The following is a 22,729-nucleotide window of genomic DNA, read 5'->3' as shown; positions in this document are numbered from 1 at the left end:
GCACGTTTAAGCTTGATCAGCTGTTGTTAGAATTTATTTAATATTACTTTCTACACCAGGATCCTTTTCTACGTAGCTGACGGCTGGTAACTGTGCAGGGGCAGATCTAGCAAAGTTTAGCCAGGGGGGCCGATAGGGCATTAACTGGGAAAAGGGGGCACAAAGACATACTTTTCTTTCTTATTCTCATTTAAAATGTCTAGCTTTTAATAAATAATTATCTGACACCCAAAGTTTTAATTTGATGTAAAATGAATAGAAGTCAATTACTGTATATAGTGACTATTAAGTCTAATATAAATACCCTAGTAAGCTATAGTACTTTTTCCTTTGGGAAGGTACCATCTGTGCAGTCTGCAATTTTGTTGAAGAAAGATGTTGAATCTATTTAATATTTCTTGAAAAATAATTGATTTCTGTGCATTTTTTTTCACACTGCATCAAATTAAGGTTGATTACGTCGATTAAGCATCATGAGGTGGAGTGTGAGGGGTGGTTCCCTATTTTTTATTTATTTATTTTTGTTGTTGCTGGGAGTTGGAGCCCTATTAGTTAGGTTGCTTAATATTTACGCTAAGTACTCTTTAGAATACCAGAATAGGGAGGATGGTGTAGGTTTGAGTTTATTAGATTGATCAGTATTGCTGAACTATGAAATTTTTTTTTTTGCATACAGGTATAACAGAATAGCTTTAGTGTAGTTGTTGTTTTAAACTTGAGTATGAACTTATACAAAATGCAGCAAGATATTTAAAAAAACAGTTTTGTCGATTAAAAAACACTATATCGGATTCATATCGGTATCGGCAGATATCCAAATTTATGATATCGGTATCGGACATAAAAAAGTGGTATCGTGCCATCTCTAGTATGTAGCCCACACACAGGAGGGCTGCTGTACATGAGCAATACCAGCAGACTTGGCGAAGCAATTCACTGGAAAGATTCGACACATTCACAGGGTTTCATCACACCGAGACAAGTTTGTCTCGCCCTTGTTTTCCCCCAATGGTGTTCCTGAGTGCCATCTTAAAGGTTCCAGGCGGCATACCTTTCTTCATTGTCATGTGTAAAGGCTGGAGACTGATTTCCTTCCATGAATGCTTTACAGCAATTTGAGGTAATAAGCAACAGCAACAAAACAAGTAATATTTGTACATTATTTTATCAGTCCACATCCTCACTACTTAGAGAACAGTTTCTCCAGTTGATAATATGTTGGTAACACTTGCTTCTGAGTCTATAAGTGGCTTTAACTGTATCTTACATCTGTGCATCTCAGTGATCCACCTTCACTCCCCGTTGTGAGCCACAAAAATACCGAATGAACCTGCTGTCTTCCAGTTGTCATAAACACACTTATAAACTGGACAATATGTGTTCTACTAGTTTTTGCTTTTCTCTAAACTCTCTGTGCTTCCACTTTAATATTTTTCCCCTTTTCTTTTTGTAAAAGAAACCGCTTCTGTGTTTTGTAAATGTGAACATGAGGCCACCTCCAAATACTAAAAAAAGTATTCTCTCACTTCAGTGGCATGTCAGGTATTTTTGGTGTGTCCCTTAAAGCTGCCAGTATGCTGTTAGTGGTGTTTTCCCTGTTGTGCACAGTACATTTTTATTTGCACCATATTCCAGTGGGAATTGTGGGCTTAACGGGAAAGAATCACATGTAAAGGCTGATTGAGTGCCAGCTGCAACGTGTTTCCTCGACTTTGAGCATTTTAAATTCCCTTCCACATAGTCATTGTTAGAAAAAACACACAAGATCAGAAGATAGGGAGAGGTTGTTTATTGTTTCAAAAATGACTCCATACATCATTCTCAGCAAAGGTCACAAGCCTCCCATGCTTCTTCATATTTTGCCAGCAAAATGGGAAATAGATGCAACGGTCTGTTTAACATAGTGCAAACATAAATCGACACCCTTCCACTGATATCGTTTCTGATGGGGCTTTGGTGTACAGTATATGATCAACTGGAGGCCCAGATCCATCTCTGTAGTCCACTGTCAGCACTTTGCTGTATTTTTTCCCTGTTTCTTAAAGACATCACTTTCAAATACTGTTCACTTGCATACCTTCCAATGTGACAAGAATAATCGAAAAGAAAGGATAAGCATATCGCTTTCATGTTATGTATTATGTGGTTGTGTGATGAAGCCAAAAAAGTCAGTCTTATATTCTGATTTCTAAAGTACATGATTAAGTTTTTAAATATTAACTTTATTTTAAATTGTTCCCAGATTTTTAAAGGGTGCTGTAACATTTTTGTATTATATATGCAGGTTTCATATAAAGACACATCTGTGTTTTTTAAATAAATGTTGAGCTAGTGGAAATCAGCAGTTAGGCATTTTCACATGAATTATCTTACAAACAGTGTTTTTGCCAGTCTTGTTTTTGTGTCATGTAAAATATACAGTAGCCTGCATCATTTAGAACAGGGGTTGGCTATAATTTTTTCCAAAGGGTCACAAATGTCAGTAAATGTCAAGCTGGTGGAAATCAGCAGTAAGGCATTTTCACATGAATCGTCTTACAGTGTTTTTGCCAGTCTTGTCTTGTCATCATGTCATGTTAGCAGTTTCATTCTGTGTGCTTGAATGTTTATGAAACCTCTCACTGTTTGCATCTGCGAATGAGTAATGCTTGTTATAAAGTTGTGCTCGGTCACAAATCCTGCATGCATTATGTCATGAAGTGATTGTAACAGGAAACTGATGTGAGCTCAAAGCTACTGTTGTTTCTTCAGTGACAAACACGACATAACTTTGAAGGATTCACTTGCATGCATCCATACATAAATAAAAGTCAAAACTTCAAAATAAAAGCATCACACCCTGCATAGCATGAAATAGTTTTCAGTTATCTTTTATTGTTTACAAGTGACTGCACGCGGACCAGAGTGGAAGGGTTAAGAGGCTGAGTGTTGCCCACAGGCTTTAAAAAACCCTGGTCTGTCAACAGGTATGTCTTCAATGGTAAAAAGGTGAATTCTCTGCTAAGTGTCTGTAAAGAGTTTATGGGGGCTAGAATATCAGATATATATGCTTCAGTTAAGTGTTAAACAGGAATCAACAGCTCCCCTCTCTTTTGACAGAATAGAGCAGGGGTGTCGAACTCCAGGCCTCGAGGGCGGTGTCCTGCAGGTTTTAAATAACACCCTGGGTGAACACACCTGAATCAAATGATTAGTTCATTACCAGGTTTCTGGAGAACTTCAAGACATGTTGGGGAGGTAATTTAGCCATTTAAATCCCCTGCGTTGGATCAAGGACACATATAAAACCTGCAGGACAGGGTCCCTTGAGGCCTGGAGTTTGACACCTGTGGAATAGAGGTTTCAATCGGAGTCTAAAAGGATGTGACAGAGTGGAGAAAAAGAAGGTAAGAATGAGGCTGACCTTTCCTTCAGACTCTCTGGAGAAAGGAGGACACAGACAAGTTAAGTACACGGCTGTCAAAAACCAAGCAAACTGGTAAACAAGGCTAGGTAGTGAGAGATGTTTATAAAACTACAACACGAGTAGGATATTGGAGTGAGTCTAGAGGTGTGGGACCTGATTGACCCTAGGCACAGACCGAAGGGCAGCAGGTCAAACCGGTGGTGGGCATGGTGCAAAGGCGTCACCGGTCTTGGTCCTGGTTTTCATGAGAAAGGCTGCTGTCGGGGGTTGGGGGGCTCTGGCCTTTGAAGTTGGTGAGGGCTTGACTGCCTCTCTACACTTGGCGGTGGTTGTCTGTCTGGAAGCCCTTAATCCTTCTCCTGGAGGTCTCCTTGGCTTGTTTGATGCCCCTCCTCGGGTTGGCTCTGGCAGTGCTCTCCAGAGAACTGTCCCCCAGCCTGAAGGCTGTGTTTCGAGTTCTGATCAGAGCCTGTTCTTCATTCGTCTTCCAGGGTTTCCGGTTAGGAAGAACTCAGGTGGTTTTGGTCACTGTCACATTCACTACACACCACTTAGAGTAGAAAAGGACAGACAGAGTGAAGGTCTCCAGGTAGTCCTGTAAAGTCCTGTAGCTGGAGGGGAGCATGCTCGAGCCACAAGATCTACATCTACAACATATAACCCAGTGTAATGTATTAAATATAATGAGATGTTTCTAAATGGTTGAACAGCAGCATGTGACTGCAACATTAAATCCCAAGGAAAAATCTGGACCTTAAATCAAATCCGATGACATTGTGTTTTATAAAGAATTTTAAAAAGAGCAAAAAAAACAAACAAACCAAAAAATGAAAAAATTATGCACTCCCTAGTATGTTTTGGGTATGTGGTATCCATATGGGTATCCGTAAAGTAAAGTAAGAAAAATAAGCACAGAGTATTGATTTATTATCTAATTCTGTTGAATATCTACAAATATACAAATAAACAATGTGTATATAAAATGTAGTAATAGTTATGTATATATAGTCCAATAAATTGTTATGTAATAAAAAGTAATAAAGTAATAAATAAAATAATAAGTAATAAAAGTAATAAAAAAAATCACACACACATTCAATTATTCTTATCTTCTTATTTATTTAAAACTTAATAATACAGGAGGTGCTATTAAATATTAAATATAAACATGCAATATAATATATAATATATATACTGTATATCATGAGCTTGTCCTGTTAGTAGCTTAAAGGTATGTTCTTACCAATTTAGTAAAGACACAGTACAATAAATGCCAAACATCTTCCCGAAAGTCACATATATAAAAATAACTTGGGTCAAGGTGATTAAAAGTAGGTACTTACAAAGAAACAGAAATATTGCATTTTTAGAGGGATCAGTGAGAACTGGGGTGCTTATAATAATGGTATTGTCAACTAACCATTTGACAGTTACAAGCTTTATCTTTCAAATAAATCATGCTTTACAGTACATTTATACATTCAATTGTATGGTTCAAAAAGTGCAAATAGTTGCCATTTACAATTTAGTTCAGTGCAAAAAAGAGGCATAGAAATAACAGTCACAAAAATTTCAAATGACAAACAATATTAGCTGATAGCAGTTTAGCTTATGTGACCGTTAAGCTGTATGCTAACATTCTTGCATGCCTTGCTTCCTGTTACACTGATAGCTAAGGTGTTAGCTACTGTTAATTTCAAACCAACACTAGCTTGGATATCCTAGTTACTACTTTAGCTTTTTAAGACTTTGAAAGATAATGGTCATATTGCATTACTGCATGTATAAGTTAACAACACTGTGCACTAATTAGCTGTGTAACAGTAGTAATTACCGAGCACACATTTTGGGATGCGTTCAAAAACAGAGCAACATGGTTTGGATGGAAATGAGCGTTGAACATTTAATGCATTACTGATAGCAACTTGTAAGTAATATCACTAATAACTAATTCTGGATTTTTTAAATTTAAACAGTTGAAAAGTAATGCAATCCCTAATCAAGTTAATTTTTTCTATAATGCATTATTGAGTAAACATATTTCAGTTAATGAATTAATTCAATTGAGTTACATGTTCTTCAATTATTTAGGTAACAAAAAGATTAAAAAGATCACATTTTAAAACATTTTCATGTGTGCTTGCACAACAATAACTAATGTAAAAATAAAATGTGTGATAGAAATATGGCTGGTTCTTTGATTTTATGCTTACACCAGCAAAGTGCCCAAATGTTAAGCTTCAATGGTCTTTCCTTTTAGGGTAGAGTTTTACAAATTAATGGGCATTTCTAAGGTTCAGTGTTATATTGTTAATAGACCATGTAAGAGAACATCCCTGTAATGAGTACTTTAACAGTACATTCTTCTGAGGATAAAAAACCCCTATGCATTACTCTTAGTGTAGCACTATTTTAGAGTAAGAAAACCAGCACTGAGTAAATAAAAATTAATTACTTGTTCTAAGACAAAAACAAGGGAATAGCTAATAACTGACCATACATAGATCAGACAGTGGTGATCTAAGATGAACATTTATAAAAAATGAAATGGAGCGACTGAAGAACAGAGTCATGGTTGAAATCAGTGAAAATATTAACGTTGTTAAAGATGTAGGTCTTCCCAAGAAACAGTTTAGGTGATTTGCAGTGATCATCTATGTCCAAGATGTGATGCAAAGGCAGAGCTGTCACGTTGGAATATTTCCCATGAACCCATAGCACATTCCTGAACACAACGCTCTTCACAGACACACTTTCCACAGTCCCAATGTACACTAAATAAAGAGATACACAAGTACATTACATTAAAAACCCATAAAAAAATTTAAGAACAACATTTGTTCCAATATTGAAAATTATAGATGATATCTTACTTTCTTTGCAGAGATCACTTGTGTTTAGATTATTCAAAGATAGAAGTCTGGATCCTAAAAAAAGAACATTACAGGCATATTATTGGTCAAACGCATTACCTCAACTGTGCTATGAAGTCAAAATGACACAAAATGAAGTTTAACTTTGTGAGAGGACATTTAAGCAGACACAACAGACCATGCATCATGTTTCTCTGATCCTTTCCTGGTTCATGGATTCTTCTCAGCCTCTCCGCACAGCATGAGCACAGGCTGGTGTTGTAATAGAGGTGACCACAGCATCCAAATCCTGTCTTGACAGAGTAAAGCACCTCTTTTTCCTGGCTTGAGCAGCAAATATCCTGGTTTTGAAAAGATATATAATTCATTATGGTTAATGAAAGCATAATCGTTTGCAACCAGTGAGGCCACAAAATTAAGTTCAGTCAGTAATTTTGGTACGTTGGCTGAATTTAGCTATATTTTTTGCACATGGGAACGAAGAATGGATTTGACTTAAGTTATTCTGACTGTCAGATATACAGTAAATAGATCCAGAGTGCAGTTCAAACATAGATTTCACTATGGCCTTAGAGAAAACTGCTTAGAGGAGCTCACTGAGCCTGATATTAACAATAACTACTCCAACTTCGCAACTGTTTTATGTTATAAGATCTTATGATTGTCACGGCCAGGGGATCAGCAGGCCGCTGACTAGTAGCGTTCTCTCTCTCTCTTGTTCTCTCTCTTGCTCTCTCTCTCGCTCTCTCGCCAGGGCGGAACTCATGGTGGATTCATGCCCTTGGCCCACGCCAGTGCAGCCAGCATTTAAGCCAGGGAGTGGCTTCTACTCATTGCTGGATCTTCGCGTGTGACTCGCGTCAGTGCAGCCCAGCTCTGAGCAAGTTCTTCCCTGCGCAAAACCTCTAACGTGTGTTTCCTTCTGTACATAGATCCCCTGGACCCGACCCTGCATTCCCCGAGTGGCTTCCTGTTTTTTTGTGAGTGTTTGGAGAGAGACTGGTCACGATAGGAGAGAGTCAGAAGAGGAGCAAGTGTCTTTTCCCTACCTGGATTTCCCCGGAGCCTTTTCCCTGTCACCGCTTTGTATATAGCACTACCCCTGCACTAATTGTATATACACCTGGTGGAACTGTAATAAATACCAACTGTGCCTCTGAGTCCTGCGTGTGAGTCCTCAAGCGAACCGTGACAATGATATAATACAGTGTAAGACATGAATAGATGCACAAACAACAGATCCTCAGATAACACCATTAATAAATCTACCTGTGGCTTTTGCAGGATGGATCCGCAGCACTGAGCGTCCCCTCCATGCTTGTCTAATGATGTCAGATTGTACAGTGTTCCTGCACAGCACTTCATCTGTGGGTCTTTAATGTTGTAGGCTTTGACCCCACAGCAGTGAAGGTTTTCTGATTTGGGGTGTCTGAGTGGAAAACAGAGGTAGCAGTTAGAATTAAATTAAGTACAGTGACATAAAGAAGTATGCTCATAAGAGGCTAAGTGAACCCCAAGTTGCTGCTGTTACACTCCGAATATTAGTACAAAGTACTTAGGCTCATAAATGAGCTGTATGAATGTCTATATTTAAGTGAATGATGCTTATAGAAGTAAGTGCTTTGAGTGTTTGCTTGAGTAGAAAGACAATATATAAGTACTAGCCCACTTAGATCACTGCTTATGTATGTTGCTTGAAGTCAGCCTGAAAGATAACTTCCTCTCTGCTTCAAAACAGTGTTTACACAGGGTGAAGTGAAAGAAACACACTATCAGAGCAATTTCAACACTCAGAGTCTACACAGAATGCATTTATACCCAGTGTTGCTGTTACTGTACAGCTACTGTAGCTGAAAACAGCCACAATTCAACGAGTTCAGCTGATCTGGAACTAACCATAAAACAGAAACTGAGATCTGAACGTGATATTTTATACATCAATACCTCTTTCAACCCATATGAGAAATACTGAATGATGAAATAACGGTAAGGGCAACACAGTAGTGTGGTGAATAGGGTTATTACGTCACAGCTGGAGGGTTCTGAGAAATCCGACTGAAAACAAAAAGGCATCCCAGGAGATGAGTCATGCACACAGACAGGGTTTTTAAACATAAAAATTTCAAATGGCAGTCAGAGTCAGGGACTCAGACAGGCTGACAAAGAGAGGTTTGGCACAGTAAGTTAAGAGGAAACAGATGAAGCTGAATTTCTGCTCCGGTAATTATGTGTCTTCCTATCTCAGACACCATGTCTGTTTAAATGGATTGTGCCATGCAGATGTTTTTTTAATCCCTTCGTTCTCACAGAAGAGACAGAATAAGTTGTTCCCATGCTCCCGTGTTCCCATACTGATTCTAAAAAAAAGGAGGAAATTCCAGTTTTCATCAGCAATGTAAAGTAATTAAACAAATCACACATGTTCTGATTTGTATGGGTGGAAAACAGAGGTACTAATTATAATTAAATATGGACAGCGACATGAAGAAACATGCTCCTAACAGGCTGAGTTAGAGTTCTCATGTTCACTGCTGGATGCCAGCTTGAAAGATAATGTCTTTACCACAGTCTTTACACAGGCTGGGAATTAAAAGTAGAACATCATTAGAGCTACAGCTTCATCTCTCTGTTAGTGTCCACATAAAAAAAATAAAAAAATCAGTCACTGAAAGACATAAGTCATGACCAGACAGGGTGTAACAACTAACAGTTAGCACCAAACCCAATAAAAGACCCAGACAGGCTGTTTGAGAGATTCCTTGGCACAGTAGTTCAGCGCATTTTCCAAGGGAAAAAAAGAACGTCTGCCTTTCTCAGACGGTTTCGTGCGAAATGTTTTTTTTTCCCTGCTTCACCTTTCTCAGACGGTTTCTGTTTTCACTCAAGAGACAGACTACATATAAAAAATGTTTCCATACTTTCGGCCACCCTGTCTGACAAAATTCCAACTAGCGTTATATTCCAACTGATTAAAACAACAAAGTTAAAGAACTAATTTTTCACTGGACTTTCTCAGCAATGTAAAGCAGCAACGCAAACACACTCACTCACACACACACGCACACAATCACCTGTGTCCATTGCAGCAGATCTCAGTACGAGGCCGGTAAATTTCCGTCCCACAGCAGTGTTGTCCCGGGCTGCCATAAAACTGAGAACAACATAGAGTCCCTTTAGCCGGATTGTAAGGAATACACATCTCTGAACATTCCTCTCCATCATCTCTGCCCTCGTACAAGGTGTCATTACAACAGAGAACTCCACGTTATGCTGAGCAATACACAGCACTTGAAGAATCAGAAATAATGCAGTAAATTGCTCAACAATGCACAAACAGCCAAACCCTTTTATTTGTGCATTTAAATGCACATGGATGAACACATAAATTTATGAGTTTTTACAAAAAGAAGATGAAATGCAAAAATCAGGAAAAAAACAAAAAGTTGAAACAATTCAAACATTACACAGGTCTCATTTCCACACATAACATATCTAATTTTTTTTGTCTTACCAGATTTATGGACCTTTTGCAGTAGTGGTAACCAAAACCAACACCGCTAGACGAGTTTAAACATCAGATTGAAAAACACCCTCAGTTACTGTATAAGAGGAGCGGGGTGGAGCTCTAAGCTCTCTCATCGAAGCTGCACAAAAACAACCTTTTTTGTCTGGGATCACTAGGTACCATTGCTGTCAGTTATTTGTGTAAAACTGAACATTGCAGCATGAGGCCCTTCATTTTTAATAACAAAAACTTTAATGAAAAATCTCGCCAAAATGCCATTAATATGTTTTTCCCTTTTGTTTTTTTAAGGAAACAGTGCTTTAGGCTTTAGCCATAATTTGAAAGCTTGATTTCATTTTCCTACAGAAAAGGAGATTAAAACTGTTGAGCTTTGCACTTTACACTGATTAAAAAACACAAACAGCTGGGCAGGCCCAGAAAAGGAAAAGAAAAACCCAAAAAACAATTTGTACATTACTTGATCTAGCCACGGCTTGCATTGAAATACGGATCCATCACGGCAGACTTCTATACGTGGGTCATACACCCTGGCCTTGCTTTGACCTAAACAGATAGGTGTGAGGGTTGGGGTGGGTTGGGGTTAGGTGGAAAGAAGAGATAGTAGTTGCAGTAAAAATAAAACATGTTGTGATTAATGATGTCTTGTGTGTAACTTTGTTACACACAAGTTGCTTTATTCTCCCTCCTTTGCAAAATACTGACTATAAAATAAAGGAATTCGGTTGGTTTCCAAGTCTTTGTAGGAGGCATCTGGGGCTAGGTTGGTAGAAGAGCTGTCCCCACTATGCATTTCATTGGGCAAGATAGTGAACAAGATACTGAGTTACCACTGATGCATACACGGTAGTGTGAGTGTGTCTGAATGTTAGATAAAAGTGCTTAGTCCTACATGTAAGTGACTGGGTGAAAGGGATTTATAGTAGAAAGTGTTTTGAGTGCTCAACTAGTGCAGGAAAATGCAAAAAAAAAGGATAAAGGTTAACACTACACACCCTGATGTGGGCTGTTAAGCATACCAGACATTTCTGAACAGCTCACATATTATGGAAAGACCAAACCACATGTTTAAAACCCTCCACCTCCGGGCTTAGAGCTTTAATTCTCCACACTGGAATACTTGACATGAAGGGAGTGTAAACTCTCAGAAGTTAATGCCTTATGGTGATTAAGATATGGTGATTTTAAAAAAAAAAGTCTTTTGTGGAGTACAGTAACTGATATAGATGCCAAGATTTTGAACAAACCAGCTGCTGCACATCCTTTTTTGGATTCAAAGATAATCCTGAGTTATCCCTTTTTATTCATTGCAAAGCTTTAATGTTTTTCATAGGGTGGTTCAAAAAGATGGAAGCTCTTTCAATTGTGTGGTCTGGGGGAAAATATCAAGACCATTTTCCCATAGCAATTTAACCTTTTGCTAATATGAACAATGAAATCTTTCTCTATGTAGGGAGAAAAAAAGTTTTTATTTGTAAGTGAACCACCCTTCCGCGCAGCTTACATTTTCCATGATTTTGATCTTGGCAAGATGTACTGTCTGGAAAAATAAAGACACACTTCACTGTCTGAAAGTTTGATTAAAAAAAATACTTAAAGTCTTCAGGGAACCCTTAGAAAAAAAAAGTCTTTGTCTAACTTTCTAACTGTCAGAGTTATTTACACACCCAAGATAAGAATGTCAATGTGAACTTCTTTTAAAACAGTCCCTCTTTTTGAGCAAAAGCCATTTAACTTAAGGCCTAAAACTGTCTCTGTGGCAGATTTGATTTGATGGATTTATAACAGTGTTGGCGGTTACAGTTAAATTACAACAACTCAGTAGTTGAACTAAAGTTCAGGGTCAGTCATTGTAGTGCAGCGCTTGACATGGTTGCCTCACAAGAAGAAAGTGCTGGGTCCTAGTCTGCAGACTGATCAGCTGTTCAGGGGCTCATCCTGCCTCTGGTTGGAAAACAGAGCCTTGCAGCTGGGGTACGTTTCAACCCCATGATGACTCTGACTCTTTCCTGACACTAAACACACTATAATAATTATAGTTGGGTTTTTTTTTTTAAATCACCATACAGGCATGAGGTCCATATGGAAGGTCAAGTGAGAAAAGACTGTGTATTATGCAGTACCTTATTGACTTGCATAACAACATATCAACATTCTGTCAGGACTATTGCTGCAAGTGACTAATCACATTGTTGTAAAAGGAACCCTTAAAGTTCTAAAGCATGGCTGTTAGTAGGAAGACTTCACATAAAGAGTTCATGTATAGATGACAATGTGTTGGATGAATTACTGAATCAAACAGAAATAATTTTATTCGACCCATAGCCATGATCTTTCCTTAGTTATACTGTTATCTGGGCCTGAGCTTATTTTTAGATAGAATAAGGCTAACTGGAAAACTGTTCTCTGGACTGATGAATCACACTTTCAGCTGCCAACATCATCCAAGCTAAATACGGACCAATAAAACGTTATTTACGGGTACCATTATAGAGGCATAGGGCCAGGGTAACTTGAAAGCACCATTAATAATGAACATGCTTTGGAGGAACACGTGCAGATAAGATTGCATTCTTTTCAGTCTGTAACTATCATAAAAGCATGGCTGATAAACTGATGCTTCCCTCAGGATCTGCCACCCAATAAAAACATCTGGCACTTTGTGGAAAACTAAAGAGACAAAAAACTGGCTAGCACTTGAAACATGAGACTGTGAAAACATGCGACTTCAAAAGCTATTTGATCTCCTAATTTCTTACAAGTTGTGTAAAAAGACAAGAGGATGCAGCACAGTGGGAAACATGCCCCTCACCTAAACATTTGGAAAAGGGTTTTTTGGTATTGACTTCACAATGAGCAAACAGGTTACAGTATAATATAATATAGTTTCATCATCCTAGATGAAAGTTCTTGTCAACATCTTGTCAATAGAACCTGTTAAGCTTGTTATTTTATCTCTTTATAGTTTTCCATTCTAGGGATTTTCCAAAATGAGATGGTGTCACAAAAGCAAATGATGCAATGTTCCCTTTAGGGGAAATTTATGCTGCAAATAAGTTTTTGTTTTTACACGGTTGCACGTAAGATAAACATGTTTAAACTGCTCACTCAGCTCTAACTGCTTTCTTGGAGCGTGGGCTGTTCCTTATCTGATTCAACTCACTCTACAGGCCCACATAAAAACCATGGGATGATGCAATGTCACATACAATGATCAATGATAGATAGAACATCTGCAGGGAAGCTTTAAGAGTGTTCTTAGTTTTTTTTTTTTTTTTGCAGGACTATGCAGAGTTCTTGAAAACTTTCCCTGGCACACACTCACTCAAAGAAACAGCTATGGAGACGGTAATACCTGAGGCGCAGAACCAAAAAGGCTTTTGGTGTCTCTCACAGCAACGATGCGTCTTTGGATTGTAACATGTCGACCCACAGAGATGTGTGTTTGGTTCAGTGCTGTGGATAGACAAACACAGCCAAAATAAACACAAAAACCACTCCATATCACTGGTACACTACCACAGAGCAGAACAGAAAGTATTAACAGGTATATTTATTTTTACCGGCTACTGGATAGCATCACACTTTACTGCGTGTACTCGGATTTCATTCAGTAAAGATTAAATCTGTGACCTCAATCCAACTGAAAGAAATTGGTGGACCAGGCTTAAAGCCAATTGTGTGTCTATAAACCAACAAATTTCAATTAACTAACCCCTAATTAACCAATTCTGTCAAGAAGAGTGATCAAATTTATGCCAAAAGCTTGCTCATGGCTAACAAAAGTATGTGGTTTAGGTGCGACTTACTAAGGGACATTTAACTTAGTTGGGGTGTATTTAGACTTTTGGCACTGTGGGGATTACAGAAGATCAAAAATCATTTCAAAATTGTGCACCCATTGTTTTTTAAATTATTAAAGGTGTGTGCTGTATAGTCTCTCATGAAAAAGAGCAGTTCAAAGAAATAATTTAAGCACAAATTTACTATGATATTCATGCCAGTGATGAGTCTATGTTGAGCACAACTGTAAATAAACTCAAATTAGAGTAGAACATTTCCTACAAAGCCTGAATGCATGATAGTTAATCTTGACTAGATTAAATTTACATTTGTCTACATATGACATTATAGTAAAAATTGTTATAGTAAAACCCATTTACTTACCAAAAGTGTTGGAGCTCATGTGTCTGAGAAATATAAAACATAAAGGCAAACATTCATATATTTGCACAAAAAAGTAAAAGAATGATATTTTATTGCAGTATGTATCTTACCAGTTGTTGAAAACCTGTAAAGATAAAGCACAAAGCCTTTTGAAGTGGAAAACTAAACTAAACCAAAATAATTGCCATTAACTCATCATTTGTCATTACATTTTAATAGAAAATATGAAGCTAAGAGTTAAATCTTAAATAGATTTGTAAGATATGCATGAGACTGCATTTGACCATTTCTGACCTTCAGGGTTAGCTGACTCCTTTGCACAGCAAGATGAATGCTTCGGTTGTACCTCCAGAAAACCTTCATTCTCACAGCAGCACTGAGTCCTGTTGTCATACTGGTGGTGACCGCAGCACTGGTGGAAAGTGGAATTCCTCACCAGACTCTTCTTATTATCATTCGGACCACAATGCAGAATTCCCACATTTTGCACTCCTGTGAAAAAAAATCAGATACTAAAAACTGTAAGACTTATACTTCAGTCGTAGCTAATTCATGTTTAGCTTATACTGTACGAGAAAACCGTAAAAATAATAATTGCAATGCTGCTTCAAGCTGCAAACCTTGTGTTTATTGCAAGGGAGAGCAACACAACCTCCAAATCTGCGGAAAGCTCAAGGACAAGCCTCATAAGGACAAGATTGAGTTTTTAAGGAGCATAGGACTGTGTTTTGCCTGTTTGAAACATGGTCACATGAGTAGCAGCTGCAAATGCTCTCAACTGCATCCTACCCTGCTGCACATCACCAATAGGGACTCACAAGAAGAAACAGCAAGGGGGGCGGCTCAACAGTTCGTATCAAGTGCTCTTGTACAAACAACAGCAACTTTCAGCATGACTGGGGCCGGTAAGGAAGATTGTATTCTTCCAATCGTTCCAGTACGTGTCAAGGCCCAGAAAGGAACCAAGACAGTAACAACATATGCATTCTTGGATCAAGGCAGCTCAGCCACCTTTATGACAGAGTCACTGATAAAACAACTGAACCTGAACGGACGAATTACGAAAATCTCACTCCGAACGATGGGAAATGAATCTGTTGTGAACACCTGCATTGTGACTGGACTGGAAGTCAGTAGTCTGGATGGTAGCCAGTTTATTAAACTTTCAGAGGTGTATGCACAAGACCACATTCCTGTAAGTAAAAACAATATCCCATGCCAGGAGGATGTTGACAGGTGGTAACACCTGACGGAAGTGAAACTTCCCACTATCCAAGCGGATGTTGGATTACTCATAGGAGTGAATGTTCCCAAAACCATGGAACCGCTTAAGGTGGTAAACAGCGTGGACAATGGACCCTACGCAGTGAGAACAATATTAGGTTGGACAGTAAATGGACCACTTAGGAGTGGAGGCGACATGAGTGGGAGAAACAGATTGGCACAAGTGACTGTGAATAGGATATCAGTAGCCAGGTTGGAAGAGCTCTGGCAGCTACAGTTTAAGTAAGACTTTCCTGATGCGGGACAAGACGAAAATCTTGAAATGTCCAAGGAAGATCGTCAGTTTCTGAACATGGTGTCTCAGTCTGCAAAACTGGAGGATGGCCATTATAGTATTTGTCTTCCAGTGAGAAGCAAGGCGCTGTGCTTGCCAAGCAACAGAGAAGTCGCAGTGCAACGTGCGCTGAACTTACAGAAAAGATTCACCAGAGATGTCAAGTTTTACGAAGAATATGTTGCATATATGGATGATATCCTAAAAAAGGGTTACGCGATCAAACTGAACGATGCTGAATGTAAGTCACTGGAGGGACGAACATGGTATTTGCCTCATCATGGTGAGTGAATGGGTCAAATGCAGAGAAAAACAAGTAATTTCCCCATGGGGATCAATAAAGTATCCATTATTATTATTATTATTATTATTATTATTATGGAGTGAGACATCCAGTCAAGCAAAAGTTACGTGTTGTCTTCGACTGTGGGGCAAGCTTTCAAGGAACATCGCTGAACCAGCATCTCTTGCAGGGACCGGATTTGACAAGCTCACTGGTGGGAGTCCTCCTGAGGTTTCGACAGGAGACTGTGGCAGTAATGGCTGACGTGGAGGCCATGTTCCATCAGGTCAGAGTCAGCAAGGAAGATACAGATCTCCTCAGGTTTCTTTGGTGGTCTGATTACAAGGAGAAGCTTGCAGAACACAAAATGTTGGTCCACATCTTTGGTGCCACCTCTTCGCCAAGTGTTGCATCTTTTGCACTTCAGAAATGCGCTACTGATTTCGAAAGGGAATTTGGTCAAGAAGCTGCAAGGACAGTCAAGAAAAATTTTTATGTGGATGACTGTCTTAAGTCAATTCCAGAGGAAGACGCAGCAATCACCCTGTGTTCTGACTTGAGGAACATGTTGGCAAAAGGCGGATTTCGACTAACAAAATGGTCAAGCAACAGCAGAAAGTTGCTCAACTCAATTCCTGATGAAGAAAGAGCACAAGGATTTAAAGTTCTGAATCTGGACGAGAGTAATTTGCCGATGGAAAGAGCATTGGGAATTCAGTGGTGTGCTGAATCAGATCAGTTCAAGTTCAAGATCAACCTTAAAAACAGACCGAACACTAGAAGAGGACTGCTTTCCCTTCTCAGCTCCATCTTTGATCCACTGGGATTTGTTGCTCTGGTGATTCTGTGTGCAAAAAAAATCTTGCACGATTTATGTCGGAGGAAATACGGCTGGGATGAATCCCTACCAGAGGATGTCATTAAGAGCTGGAATAAGTGGGTTGCAGATTTGCAAAGGCTTGACGACTTTGGAGTTGACAGGAGCATCAAGTCAAAGCATTTTGGTGCACCAGTCTTTGCGCAGCTGCATCATTTTGCTGACGCAAGCGAAGACGCTTATGGAACAGCAAGCTACCTGTTGCTGCGCAATGCAAGTGGCGAGACTCAGTCCACCTTGGTAATGGCAAAGGCAAGGGTTGCACCTTTGAAGTGTCCAACCATCCCACGAATGGAACTGATTGCCGCAACAGTTGCAGTGAAGATGGATAAACTTCTAAAGAAGGAACTAGAAGTAGAACTGCATGAATCTGTTTTTTGGACAGATAGCACGGCTGTGCTAAAGTACTTGAATAGTGAAGGCACAAGATTCAAGACCTTTGTTTCTAATAGGATCTCAGTGATCTTAAGCCATTCTCACATTCGGCAGTGGAGATATGTCAATACCACTTTGAATCCAGCAGATCATGTCTCTAGAGGACAGACTGTTGCAGCATTCTTAAAATGTGGCGATTGGCTTTCGGGTCCAAGTTTTCTATTCTGCTCAGAAGATCAGTGGCCGAAGAATCCAGATCCCAGAATGCTGGATTTTGATGACTTAGAGGTCAAAAGAGAAGCTCAGACACATGTCATTCAGATGCAAGGGCTCAAAGACTCAGTAGACCAGCTGATGAATCACTACTCATCTTGGACAAAGCTAAAGCGTGCTGTAGCCTGGTTCATGAAACTGAAGAGTTTGCTTAAGGAATTAATAGCAAAGAGAAAGGAAGCAAGCACAATGAGTGAGGAAATCAGGATGAGCCAATTCAAGAAAGCTTTCAAGGGAAAAAATCTAACCTGTGACGATTTGTCTGAAGCAGAAATGGAAATTGTGAAGTACTGTCAGAAGCAAAGTTTTGAACAGGACTTGGCAATGCTGAAAGAACATCAAAGGGTGAAGAAAAAAGGCTCTCTCTACAAGTTGACTCCAGTACTGCAAGATGGAGTCATAAGAGTTGGAGGAAGGTTGAGTCGAGCAGCAATGCCAGATGATGCTAAGCAGCAAGTCATCTTGCCAAAGGACTCACATATCACACAGCTTGTGTTAAGACATACCCATGATGTTACAGCTCACGCCGGACGGAATCACATGTTAGCTCATCTGCGTCAAAAATTTTGGATCCCTGGAGCAAATGGAGCCATTAGAAGGTTCTTGTCAAAATGTGTTACCTGTAAAAGGCTACACGGAAGTGCTGGCAAACAAATAATCGCAGATTTACCAAAATGCAGGATCCTGCCTGATGACCCTCCATTCACCAAAGTAGGTGTTGACTACTTTGGTCCATTCCTGGTAAAAAGGGGAAGAAGTCAAGTAAAGAGATATGGTGTCATTTTCACATGTCTTACCACACGAGCTGTACATCTGGAGGTTGCATCTTCACTTGACACTGATGCGTGTCTCAACGCCATCAGAAGATTCCTTGCCAGAAGAGGACAAGTTAAAGAGATGTACTCAGATAATGGAACCAACTTCCGATCAGCTAACAGTGAGTTAAAGAAAGCAATTAAAGAATGGAACTCCAGTATGATCATAAAATCATTGCAGCAAAGGGGGATCCAATGGCATTTTAATCCACCAGCAGGATCTCACCATGGAGGAAGCTGGGAGAGACTCATCCGCTCAGTGAGAAAAATTTTGAACATCACAGTAAAAGAACAACTGTTGGATGAAGAAGGTCTCCACACCTTGCTGTGTGAAGCTGAGGCTATTATGAACAGCAGGCCTATTACAAAGGAATCTTCAGATCCCAATGACCTGGAGGCTTTAACACCCAACCATCTCCTGTTGCTGAAGGTTAAGCCAGAATTACCCCCAGGAATCTTCAACAAGGATGCCCAGTATGTAAATCGCAGGTGGAGACAAATCCAATATCTTGCAGACATTTTTTGGAAACGCTGGTGCAAGGAATACCTCATGCAGCTCCAAGAGCGTCAACGATGAACTACACCTAAGAGAAATTTCCATGTTGGTGATGTTGTGCTGATCGTAGATGACACAGCACCCAGAAATTCATGGCCACCAGGAAGAATCGTAGAGACCTTTCCAGACCAGAAAGGTCTGGTGCGTCAGGTGAAAGTAAAGACCAAGACCAATGAGCTTGGCCGACCAGTTACAAAGCTGTGCCTTTTGCAAGAAGCTGAAGATAATTGATGCACTCTTCGAAAGTCAAGAACTAGTTTCCTCTGAGGGGAGGAAAGTGAAAGAAGATTTCTTTAAGATAGTTGAAGTTCAGTTAAGTAATGTAGCCATAGACCTTTTCATTTAAGTTAAAGATTTTGGAGTAATTGTTTCAAAGACATTGATAACAATTAGGGGCCGGTAATGTAGAAGCCTACATGCAGTTTAATTTGAAATGTATGCTTTTATTTTGATAGTGCAGAAAAAACAGGAAGTTGGGCGAGAGGAGAGTGGAGCCACATGGTATTTTGACCTCGCAATCTCTCTTCATCCATTTTGAATTGAGCTTTATAAGTTTTCGTAATTTGGAATTCTGTTGCTGTGTACCTGTTTGGACTTTTGAAGTAAATATTGAAAAAACTATCAAGGACTGTTTTTTGTTTTTTTGTTTTTTTTTTGGATATGGAAAGAGGGACTAAGCGGAGCGTCAAGCTAAGGCTCCATTCGAAGGAAACCTACATGTACAATATGAAATAAAAAATAAATCTGTTGTTATTGGATTCGTCACACACAGCTGACATGTAAGTGTACGAAGTAATGAGTCACCCACAGTTGACATGTAAGTGTACAAAGTAATGAGTTACCTGTAGTGGAGCTCTTGTCACAGCAAGATGAATGCTTCGGTTGTACCTCCAGAACACCTTCATTCTCACAGCAGCACTGAGTCCTGTTGTCATACTGGTGGTGACCGCAGCACTGGTGGAAAGTGGAATTCTTCACCAGACTCTTCTTATTATCATTCGGACCACAATGCAGAATTCCTACATTATGCACTCCTGTGAAAACGAATCAGATACTAAAAACTGTAAGACTTATACTTCAGTCATAGTTAATTCATGTTTAGCTTTGTGTTTATGTGTTTCTCGTACAGTATATCCTGCAATACTGCTTTTCACTGTAAAATGATTATCTTATGATTAGCTCTAGTTCAGTTTAAACAATATTCTGTGGAAATTTGTAAAAAACAAAACAAAACAAAACAGCTATCTGACACTATAGTTGCTTTGGTTTGTTGAGGCAACTATGGAAAGCTGTAGAGGAAATGACAAAGTCATCACCTCCAGTTATGAGTCTGGATTTTATTGGATTGCTATATGACAACTATTGGAGGATCAACAGCACTGTAGACATGGCAGATCTTTTATAAAATATGGTATCGCTTGTACAGAGTTTTGAATTAAGGGAGAAAAATACACACAAATGTGGCAGGTTTATTAGTTAGTCTGTAATTCTAGGATGTTTACTCAATCAAATACATTTCTCACCACAGTCTGATGTGCATTAAGACTCATATGTACAATATGAAAAAAAAATGGAACTGTTGTTACTGGATTCGTCACACACAGCTGGCATGTAAGTGTACGAAGTAATGAGTTACCCACAGTTGACATGTAAGTGTACGAAGTAATGAGTTACCCACAGTTGACATGTAAGTGTACGAAGTAATGAGTTACCCACAGTTGACATGTAAGTGTATGAAGTAATGAGTTACCCACAGTTGACATGTAAATGTACAAAGTAATGAGTTACCTGTAGTGGAGCTCTTGTCACAGCAAGATGAATGCTTCGGTTGTACCTCCAGAACACCTTCATTCTCACAGCAGCACTGAGTCCTGTTGTCATACTGGTGGTGACCGCAGCACCGGTGGAAAGTGGAATTTCTCACCAGACTCTTCTTATTATCATTCGGACCACAATGCAGAATTCCTACATTATGCACTCCTGTGAAAAAAAATCAGATACTAAAAACTGTAAGACTTATACTTCAGTCATAGCTAATTCATGTTTAGCTTATACTGTACAAGAAAACCGTAAAAATAATAATTGCAATGCTGCTTTTCACAGTAAAATGATTATCTTATGATTAGCTCTCTCATTTTAAATAATATTATGTGGAGGTTTGAGAAAAACAGCTAACTGACAGCATAGTTGGTTGGGTTTGTTGAAGCAATTGTGGAAAGCTGTAGAGGCAACAACAAAGTCATCACCTCCAGTAATGAGTCTGGATTTTATTGGATTGCTGTAAGACAACTATTGGAGGAGCAACAACACTGTAGACATGGCAGATCTTTTTTAAAGGCAAGTTTATTAATTAGTATTTAATTCTATGATGTTTACTCAATCAAATACATTTCTCACCAAAGTCTGATGTGCCTTAAGACTCATATGTACAATATGACAACAAGTGCAACTGTTTTTATTGGATTCGTCACACACAGCTTGCATGTAAGTGTACAAAGTAATGAGTTACCTGTAGTGGAGCTCTTGTCACAGCAAGATGAATGCTTCGGTTGTACCTCCAGAACACCTTCATTCACACAGCAGCACTGAGTCCTGTTGTCATACTGGTTGTGACCGCAGCACTGGTGGAAAGTGGAATTCTTCACCAGACTCTTCTTATTATCATTCGGACCACAATGCAGAATTCCTACATTATGCACTCCTGTGAAAACGAATCAGATACTAAAAACTGTAAGACTTATACTTCAGTCATAGTTAATTCATGTTTAGCTTTGTGTTTATGTGTTTCTCGTACAGTATATCCTGCAATACTGCTTTTCACTGTAAAATGATTATCTTATGATTAGCTCTAGTTCAGTTTAAACAATATTCTGTGGACGTTTGTAAAAAAAAACAACAGCTATCTGACACTATAGTTGCTTTGGTTTGTTGAGGCAACTATGGAAAGCTGTAGAGGAAATGACAAAGGCTACGTTCACACTGCAGGCGAAAGCGCATCAAATCCGATTTTTTTGACCCTATGCGACCCATATCCGATCATGCTATGACAGTGTGAACGGCGCAAATCCGATATTTTCAAATCCGATCTGGGTCACTTTCGTATGTGGTACTGAATCCGATACATATCCGATGTTTTAGAAAGCGACTGCTGTTTGAACGGTCAAGTCGCATTAAATCCGCCTTTTACGTCACCGACACAAGACTGAAGCCAATTATCAGCGCCAGAGAAGCGCCCGAGAAGACATCGCGAACGCTTCCTGGCCATCCAGTGTAGATGTTAGTGAAACTGTTGGGAAGACAATGTGAACATTTTATTTGTACTGTATAATCTGCAGATTCTGACAGAAATCTGCAGCTATCATTTGAAGCACCGCTCCTCTCTTAAACAGCAATAAGGATCATTATTAGGTTATTTACATTATTATGTAAATAACAAAATAACTTAAAGCAAAAATTGGGAAACGAAGTCCGAAGTCTGCATATTAAGGGCCATCAGTCAAACAATACTGTTGCTCTGGGTCTAAACAGAGCTCGTTGTGTGTGACAGCTTCTTTTGCGCATGCGGGCCGCTTTGAGCGTTCACACTAGAGCGCGTTTGCTGTCGCATTTTATTTGTAGTGTGAACGAGCAGACAAAAAAATCGGATTTGATCAAAAAATCGGAATTGAGCATTAAGACCTGCAGTGTGAACGTAGCCAAAGTCATCACCTCCAGTTATGAGTCTGGATTTTATTGGATTGCTATATGACAACTATTGGAGGATCAACAGCACTGTAGACATGGCAGATCTTTTATAAAATATGGTATCGCTTGTGGGGCGATTGTGGCTCAAGAGTTGGGAGTTCGCCTTGTAATCGGAAGGTTGCCCGTTCGAGCCCCGGCTTGGACAGTCTCGGTCGTTGTGTCCTTGGGCAAGACACTTCCCCCCATGCCTACTGGTGGTGGTCAGAGGGCCCGGTGGCGCCAGTGTCCGGCAGCCTCGCCTCTGTCAGTGCGCCCCAGGGTGGCTGTGGCTACAATGTA

The 22,729-nt window shown here is 39.4% G+C and overlaps 1 protein-coding gene across 1 annotated transcript in view; it reads right to left on the bottom strand.

Moving 5' to 3' along the window:
- Positions 1-4,562: 4,562 nt before the first annotated feature.
- Positions 4,563-22,729, bottom strand: part of LOC113035712 (uncharacterized) — a 28,414-nt gene continuing 10,247 nt past the window's right edge. The window contains exons 7-19 of the mRNA XM_026191353.1: positions 21,216-21,407; positions 20,495-20,686; positions 19,549-19,740; positions 14,264-14,461; positions 14,080-14,093; positions 13,970-13,992; positions 13,158-13,258; positions 10,263-10,348; positions 9,351-9,430; positions 7,549-7,708; positions 6,458-6,620; positions 6,280-6,333; positions 4,563-6,180 (exon numbers count right to left, since the gene is read on the bottom strand). Of these exons, the coding sequence (XP_026047138.1) occupies positions 5,927-6,180; positions 6,280-6,333; positions 6,458-6,620; positions 7,549-7,708; positions 9,351-9,430; positions 10,263-10,348; positions 13,158-13,258; positions 13,970-13,992; positions 14,080-14,093; positions 14,264-14,461; positions 19,549-19,740; positions 20,495-20,686; positions 21,216-21,407 (1,709 nt within the window). The 3' untranslated portion in view covers positions 4,563-5,926. The remainder of the gene's footprint in view (positions 6,181-6,279; positions 6,334-6,457; positions 6,621-7,548; positions 7,709-9,350; positions 9,431-10,262; positions 10,349-13,157; positions 13,259-13,969; positions 13,993-14,079; positions 14,094-14,263; positions 14,462-19,548; positions 19,741-20,494; positions 20,687-21,215; positions 21,408-22,729) is intronic.

Source organism: Astatotilapia calliptera, chromosome 14 (genome assembly GCF_900246225.1).
Source record: "Astatotilapia calliptera chromosome 14, fAstCal1.2, whole genome shotgun sequence".
NCBI classification, from domain to species: Eukaryota; Metazoa; Chordata; class Actinopteri; order Cichliformes; family Cichlidae; genus Astatotilapia; species Astatotilapia calliptera.
The sequence above is the reverse complement of the archived record's forward strand: the minus strand, read 5'-3'. Positions and strand labels throughout refer to the sequence as shown.